Source organism: Podarcis melisellensis, assembly GCF_964234715.1.
Source record: "Podarcis melisellensis genome assembly, chromosome: 14".
Taxonomy (NCBI): Eukaryota; Metazoa; Chordata; class Lepidosauria; order Squamata; family Lacertidae; genus Podarcis; species Podarcis melisellensis.
In genome coordinates, this window is record NC_138546.1 from 31,866,886 (window position 1) to 31,875,662 (window position 8,777).

General features: G+C 40.4%; 1 protein-coding gene across 10 annotated transcripts in view; it reads left to right on the top strand.

Annotated features, from left to right (window-relative positions):
- MEF2A (myocyte enhancer factor 2A) overlaps window positions 1–7,418 on the top strand; it is a 91,856-nt gene extending 84,438 nt beyond the window's left edge. For all 10 annotated transcript variants that reach the window (XM_081888621.1, XM_081888622.1, XM_081888620.1 and 7 more), the window contains one exon: window positions 1,225–7,418. In XM_081888621.1, coding sequence (XP_081744747.1) covers window positions 1,225–1,576 — 352 coding nt within the window. In that variant the 3' untranslated portion in view covers window positions 1,577–7,418. The remainder of the gene's footprint in view (window positions 1–1,224) is intronic.
- The last annotated feature ends 1,359 nt before the right edge of the window (window positions 7,419–8,777 follow it).

Here is an 8,777-nt window from a genome sequence, read left to right on the forward strand (position 1 = left end):
TGTTGGGAGCTGCTCCTGGCAGTTGACTAGGTGGGTTGTTTTGGATTGCAGCAGTATAGCTTGTTCTGTAGTGGCTAAAACACTGAAGGGCAACATTATTTTATTACATACACCTGTTTTTAAAACTGTTGATTGTATCTATATTTTGATAAATTTTATAGTGTGCTGTTTTTAAAGTCTGTTTTTATCTATTTAATGAGTATTTTATGTAAACCGCTTAATAATTTTTTTTAATTAAGTGGTATATAAATCTTGCTCCATTGGTTGGATAATAATGCACTGTCCTGGACTGTCTCAGCATCATAAATCTGGGTGGTGCATGAACGCCTGTTGTGCATAGCAATTGGCCTGGTTTGCATGCAATGCTAAACAATGACTTAGGGTTAGGTGCAATAGCCTCTGTGAGTCTCATCAAAGCCTTGGACTCAAAGACTCCCACCTCCCCTCATGGGAAAATAGGAAGCTGTCTTATACTGAGACAGGCTCCTGGTCCATCTAGGTCAGTAATGTCTTCACCAACTGGCAATGGCTCTCCAGGGTTTCAAGCAAGGGACATTCCCAACTCTACTTCAGAGGTTTTCCTTACATGCTAGCAGTATATAAATTTTGTTGAATAAAAGAAATTAAAGAAACATGTAGGTGCTGGGGTTTAAACCTGGGACCTTTTGCATGCAAAACAGATGCTCTACCACTGAGCTACAGCCCTCTTCCTGCACAACCAGGAGGAATGCAGTTGGTCAGTTGCAAAATAAGCTGACTTCAAACCTTGACTTGTTTTAACATACTAGAGTTTATTTTTTAAACCACACTTCCTGTTCAAACATACCAGCAAGCCAGAAATTGGGGAAAGCAGAACGGAATCTCTTTGTGCTTGTCTTTCTGATTACACGGTGGAAAGGGAAGGGGAAGGAGCCTTGAGGGTGGGGGCATTCAGAGGCTCAGGCATGTAATGCCAAGCCATAGTTTAGCCTTGCCTGCAAACTAGCCCATTGTCTTTTGGAACAGAAGGGTATTTTAAAACCTGCGTACATGCAGCCAGATTTGTTCTCAGTCTTGTCCAGCGTTGCTGCTTTTCCTTTCCCCCCTGCCATTTCCTTTTGTGTTTGCCTTTCTGAAAGTTTGGGTGGCGGGGCTGTGCCTTGCTTATAGCTCATCTCTGTGAAGCCCTCTAAATAACATTGCTTTTCTCCTCCCACCCCACCTCCGGTTTGAATTTTTTACTAGGACTGGAAGCCAGTTATCTCAGGGTTCCAACTTATCTATTAACACCAACCAAAACATTAACATCAAGTCCGAGCCAATTTCGCCTCCTCGAGACCGAGTGACCCCATCTGCGTTCCAGCAGCAGCAGCAGCAGCAACAGCAACAGCAGCAACCTCAGCAACAATCACGTCAGGACATGGGCCGCTCTCCCGTCGACAGTCTCAGTAGCTCCAGCAGTTCGTACGATGGCAGCGACCGGGAGGACCCGAGGAGTGACTTCCACTCGCCGGTTGGACTGGGAAGGCCCCCCAATTCAGAAGACAGAGAGAGCCCGACCGTAAAGCGGATGAGAATGGATACTTGGGTGACATAAGCTTCCCATTTTCCCTTTTCTCCCTTCCGTTTCTACTTTTGAGTTATCCCAATGAACAGTCCTGACATATCTAAATTTATAAATAAGGACATGAAATAAATATTTATATGTATATACATACATGCATATATATAAATATATATATCTTTGTATACATATACATGTGTGAGTGTGTGAAGCAAGGCACACATACTCTCTCTTTCTCTCCCTCACACACAAAATCAGCAGGCACTTAAATACCAACTCCTCCTATAGCTGCAGATGCCCCGTGGTTTTTAAAACACAGTATAACAGAAAAGAACCCTTTCTAGGTATTGGTCTAGTCTGGCACTTATCCTGGACTTTGCTCCTTGAATAATGTAACCTGTTTTGCAAAATAAATGTCGTACCCATATGTAATCTACCAAACTAGATGGCCGAGGCGTGAGGGCTCGCCTGTAGTCGTGTTCCTGTGTGTGTGTGTTTTCCAACAGCCGTACTGTCCCCTGTAGTTAAGAGTACGCTTTGTAGCAGCAGAGCCGTAGAAAAAGAAAGCAATACTGTACATAGAATGACCTTTATATTACCCAATCAAGCATGGGTCTCTCTCTCTTACGAAAGGGTGCATGGAGAAGGGCTGGCAATGTTGAAAACAAAACAAGAAACCCCCAACACCTGTATTTGCCCGTGCAAAACTATACTGGGTCAAATTAAGGGTCCCCCCCTTTTTTCCTTTTACCAAGTGTGAAAGAGAGACACAAAGAACGTGCATGGAATATTCAAAAGATATTAGACTAGAAGATAGTCTGTAAAGAAAATTTTAATATATTAAGTTATAATTGGAAAATGTTTGAAATCTTTCTTACGTTCCTCCTACCTTTTTAAAAAAATAGAGAAAAAACAATTGTAGCTTGTGTATATTTTTTATTAAAGAAACCATACCCTTCTCTAAGACTATATAGAAAGTTATATACAGTACTTTTGAACACATTCTGCTATGAATTATTTATATAAGCCAAAGCTGTATGGTGTCACGCTTTTTTTTTTTTTGTAGAATATAGTTTTGTTTTTTGATTGTCTATTTTTTTGGTCTTTTGTTTTTAGGGGAGGAAGGAAAAAAAATCTTGCAGGCAGAACCTTGGGGAAAAATAAGCCATGAATACTTATTATTCTATATGTAAATTTAAAATTTGAGCCAAACTTTGTGTATATAGCATCTTAAATATATTATCACCTTTTGGTGTAAGTACCTATGTATTGTACGTTCGCCAGATTAAAAAAGTATATTTTTGTGGATTGACGCCAACTTGAAGAAAAAAAAGGCGAGGTCCTTATTAAGTAGAGTATTCACTGTTTAATATTTACTATTTTGTTCAATATACTGTACTTCCTTTTGGATTTTAATTAATATTATCCAGATTTTTTCAGAGGGTGTTTTAAAAAGGGGCCGTTCCCCACTCACTGGTGGTGAATGTGTGTTAAAACATTTTTGTGCTGTATGGTAAGGCTTCATAATACATTTTATAAATATATATATACATATATGTATATATACATATATAAATATATGTATATAGATAGCAAAGTGATACCCACCCTTCCAATCCCATCCAGAAAACCTGGTGTTAAGTTCATCCTGCATAAATAGAAAATAAAATGCATTGGGGGGGGGGGTTAAAGGCTGTGGGTTGTTGCCAAGGTTAATCATACTCAGAGTTGACTGATTTGAAATTGACATGGCTGACTTAAAAGTCAACTAATTTCAGTGGGTCTATCCTGAGTAGAATTAAGGTGGTTACAACCTGTTATTTTAAAACTGCCTCTTTGGGGGTGGGGGAGATTATCTTATTGTTCATGCTGAAGTAGCAGAAACATACATCAGAAGCAAAAAATAAAAGGGTTTTGAAGTGGTGTGTGGGTTGGGGACAAAGTGTTTCAGAAGTTTCCTTTTCTTAATGCTCGGTATCCTTTAAATAGAGCACCACCTCAAGTGATGTGGCTGGTCAGTGCTTTGTATGTGTGTCGGGGGGGTAGGGGGCTCTGATTCTACAATCGCAGCTTGAGAGCTCTGCTTCTCATACCTGTGGAAGCAACACGTTTTCTGAAACATCTAACTGCAGGGAACGACAGTAGGCCAGCAGATCCCTGTGGCATCTTTACATAACCAAGCATGTTTTGTGATGCATATTTGAGTATGTACATGCTACATCTTTAGGGCCAAACTAGATATGGTGTTGAACGTGTCCTTGCATTTTGATGTGCACGCGTTTTAAAGCAGGGGTCGGCAAGACTTACTGGGCATGGGCCAGATCGCTCCGTGGAGATCCTCCTTGGGCTGGGCCAGTGCAGTGCGATGCAGGAACTCACATCTGTGCATGTCCGCGGTGCCAGAAATTGTTTCTTTGCATGCCCAGACACCGAAAATCACGCCTGCACATGGCTGTGGCACCAGAAATTGTTTCTGCGCATGCCCAGACACCGAAAATCACGCTTGCGCAGAAGCGATTTCCGGTACTGCAGAAATGCACAGAAGCGATTTCTGGAGCCACGGAAGAGAGTCCCTGCGCCGCACTGTGCTAGTTTAGTGTAGCATGTGGGGACTCGCCTAGCGGGTGGCTCGGTTCGGGGGTGGCTCATGGGCTGGTTAAACGGCCTCCATGGACTTCTTCTGGCCCATGGGCCGCAGTTTGGGGACCCCTGTTTTAAAGCATTCAAATTGGTAGAGGTAGGATTTTAAACCTCTCTCTCCCCTGTTGCAGTTCTTGACTCTTCCAAAGCTGCTGTTTGCATTAGGAGAAATCCTCCCATTGATATTTATTATTATTATTCTTTATTAAATTTGCATACCACCCTTCATCCGAAGAGCCCAGGGCGGTTCACAACCGAAAAATACAAAATGAGAATACAAAATCTATAATAAAGCAAAAACAGGTGCACTTAAAGTTTAATTTACTGTTGCATTTGGCTTGGTCTTAATGAGCATACATTGGCCGTGCATGCCAAAGTAACGCATGCAGTAGCTGAACTCCCCGCCAAAGCCCTTAACCTATTATAGGAGAAAGTAAAGCCTTTGTTACCTAGAAATCAGGATTTAAAACAACCTAAACTCTCTCTAACTTTTGGCAAAATATCAATAAAACTAAGCAAGAACCAAGAGTTGAATGGAAGCTCTCAATTTATTTTTTCTGTAATATATCCTCAAGTGGCTGCCTTAGTTATTTATTTTTAAAGATAAGCAAGGTATGGGCAAAACTATGCCCTGTATAACTCATTTCACCTATAATTCTTCCCCACCTTATGTAAAAACTGTACAAACTGGTGGTGGATTATGTGCTTTATAGCTGGCTCCGATTTAGTTTTCATTAAGGGTTCTGTAAATGCATAAGCTTCTAGGATCTCTCTTTCTTAGAAGCATTTTGAGGAACTAATGCACACTAGGTACTGTTACTTCTGTCTAGATAGGGTAGCAGAAAACGTCCCAGTGGTCTGTCAGCTTCCTCCCCCCCCCCAAAAAAAATCACACTTAACACAGAAACCACACCACCGCTTCATACATCCTTTTGATGCTTCGGATTGGTATGATTCTCCTGCACTATTTATTTTTGCTGTACATTTGAATGGGAGTTCTTCATTTCACATTTACTGTCTGATTTCTTGTGTGCCTTAATGAGATGGCTTTGCTGACTGTATCCCAATAGTCTCTTATTCCTATGCAGGTTTGTAACGAGTTACATCAACTTTTCCCCCTGTTAAAAAAGAAAAAGATATAGTTTGGGCTTTGTACTTGAATCGAGCCAGCCAATTTTCTTTCTTTCTTTCTTAAAGAAATAATAATAATCAGTTCTTCGAGTCAGACTGTTAACTCTCAGCTAATCTCCTTGTTCCAGGATCAGGTCCTATCCATTGTCTCCTGCAAAAGAGCTTTACATCATGAAAACAAAACATGCTGACTTTTTTTATATAATTAACACTAATAATGTAACTCTAGATGTTTTGAAAGTCTTACACAGTGGTCCTAGAGATAAAGATAGTTGCAGCAAGGCAGAGGATTGTGTGTGTGTGCGCAGCTCTGTCCTGTACTTTGGCATGGGAGCGAGTCAGTGTTTCTATGCTGTCATTTGCTATTCCTTCGTACCAAATACTAGATTTTGCACTGAAGCACTTGGCCCCATAACGGCCCAAAATGCCTTTAGGCTGGTACACCGATGAGCCCCCTTCCCCAGGCCCACTGCACTGCTCCATTGAATAAAAACCTTAATATTGCAAGGCACAAAGTTAAAAGTCACTTAGCAGTAGGCTTCTCCCCCCCCCCACTGGTGAAATGTTTTGCACTAGTAAAACGTTGTTGCACAAGAGAATTCGTAAGCAGGTTGCTAGTAATTTAATTTGGTTGTGCAATAGATTGCGACGTCTGTTGCGCAACAAGTTTCTGCTAGCGCAACTGCTGCATCAAATTCTACCTGCTAGCACCAGAAACTTTGTGCTAGTAGACAGAGCAATGGGGTACAGCCCCAAGTGTTGTAGCTAATGTGGCAGCAGAGGCTTTTGAGGGTCCCACTTTGGCCAGAGTCCTCAAAGAAGCTCCAGTTTCTGAGCAGAAGTACCTCATGCTTCTTAGAAAACCATTTTTGCAATATGAAGGGAGTTAGGCTATATCATTGCAGGGCAGAGGTCGGGGAGACAGAAGAGGGTGCTATTTAAACTTGCTGAAAAATCACACTGGGCACCTGCAGGTCCTTTGCTATGCCCAAAGTAGCTTTACATCTCTCAGTCCCCTTAAGCCCAAGGTTTTTAGGGCAACTGTTTGAAGCCATTCCAGATGCGAACGGAAATACATGGTGTGGTTTCTGCGTCAGGGGAATTGTTGCTTGGAAGAGCTCCTGTGCCACACTCCCTATTTGGGAGAAACTGCCATGCTGGGCTTGTTAGCTTTTCAAATGCAGGGTGCTTTGGGCCGGGAGGTGCTTTCAAAGAAGTGACAATCTCAACCTCTGTCCTTAACAGGTTCTGAGGTGCTACTGGCTCTTTAAGAGGGCTGTACCACAGGTCTTGCTAAGATTCAGCTTTTGCAAATTCAAAGCAGCTTGTGCAATGAAGTTATTCAAAGACATGCACCCCTTTTATTTTTAGAACCATGGAATATTGTGACAGTAAAAATAAATAAAGTAAATAGAATCGATGGCATTTTAATTGAAGGTTGCAATTGGATTAAATCTTGTGCAAATCCAGATTGCTAGAATTGGGGTCAAATGTTGCATATGGTGGACATAGCAATACTGACTTGTTCGTACCTGGTATCTCTCTTTTTAAAAAAAGAAGTAAGGCATGTTGGAAATGCTTTAGCCTTTAAACTATAAAGGACACTAATGCATTGACAAGTCTACTGTGCGCACAAGAAATATATAGTAAATAAGGAACATAAATGACTCCTGCCAAATCAACCATGGGAAGAAGTTTAAAATTTAGAATGTGAAAAGACTTTAAAAAAAAAATATTGGGAAATTTCCTCACTTTGCTGTGCAAGAAAACACTGCTTTGCTATATTTAAAAAGAAAAGCTTTTTTTAAAATAAGAAAAAATATATGTATTTGGTAAATGTTTGTAGTCAACAGTTCACAGACGAAGCTGTTTGCGGTTAAAGCCGTCTGGCGGCACAAGCTGGACTTTGTTGCCATCTTTGAGACGAATCTTTAAGAAAAAAAATTAAGTTAATCTTTTTCCCTGAATGTGGTGTTTTTTTCTTCATTATACAATAAATATTCTAGTGAACTTTTTATCAAATGGTTAAGAAAATGCTAGAAGTTGTTGTAAAATATTTGTATCTTGCATTCACTAAAGTAAAAATACTGGCTTTTACTGTGTATATCGGACTCTCTCTCATATTTAAACTGAAGCTCTCAAATCTTTTTCCTTCTGTCAGCACCTAAACTTGGATTTGGTCCTGTTTCCTTGCCTGTAAAGATCCAGGCTTACAGGTACAAATGAAGCACTTGCATATATTTGAAGGTATATCCCACCCTGCATTCCAGTTGTGAGCCAGGTAAAACAAGATGGAATAAAAAGTGTTTCCTTCTGGCTTAAACCTCACTGTTTAAAGAGGAGTGGCCCTCCAGATGTTGTTGTACTGTAGTTTCCATCATCCCCTAACCATTGGGCATGCTGGCTGGGACTGATGGGAATTGGTGGTCCAACATCTGGAGCTCCTTGGATTCTCTGCTTCTTTCACCTTTTTTTTCCAAATGCATGACTAGCTTTTAATCCTGGTCTTCAACATTTGTTTCCAAGGTTCACACTTATCCCCTTTTTCTCTTTCTGCCCAGATGCCTAGATTAAAAAAATAAATAAATCAGTTGGCTGTGCAGAGAATTTTGGCTACTCTCCCCCCACCCCACTTTGCTTTTAAGTAGTTGTATAGAAGAGCAAATTTTTACAAAGGCAAGCAGTCTTCCTTGTGTTGTCACTCAATTTCCCCCCAACTTTTTTTTTTCTTAAAAAAACCTTTTAGCATGTTACGCAGACATGGTGGGGCCTACTTGAATGATATAAAAATAAGCCTGTTTTTATCTGGAACGTGCGGTAGACTACACCTGCATGAACTAATAGACACACCCTTCCTGTGTCCATTTGTTCATCAGTGCCTCTGTTATTCAGTAGGTGGCGAAAGATGCTTTCTGCTGGCCTAGTTTTAAACTTCACCACTGAAAATGACTTGGGTTTATTTGGACTGAATCATACCTTTTTAGAAAAGCTGATTCTTGCTCTCACTTTCACCTACGTGTTAGCTTTACTTCCTGGCATGAAGAGCAGGCTGGATTTATTAGTGGCTCCAGAAAATTTGTTGAGTTCCTTGGGCTAAAAATATTCAAGATTGTAGCTACAGATGCTTAAAATCAATTCACTGTTGTTTTTCTTAGCTCACACAAATGCCTGTATGTTGACTCTTTTTTTTTTTTTTGCCACCTAAACCTGATTTTTGTGCAACTTTGTGTTAACTAATAAAGTTCTAAGATCCTGAACAGAGCTGGAACAAAGCACTTAACATTATTTACAAGATTTGTGGCCCCTGTGAGTAGGAAACAAGGAATCATCAGGCATAACTTTTCCAGTAGGAAGTATCCTCCACTTTTGTATACTAAATGTTCTTTCAAAAAACAAAACAAAGCAAAAACCAAACCCAAGTTCTCTGCCAGAGACCATAAAATTTTTGTATTAAAACTGACAT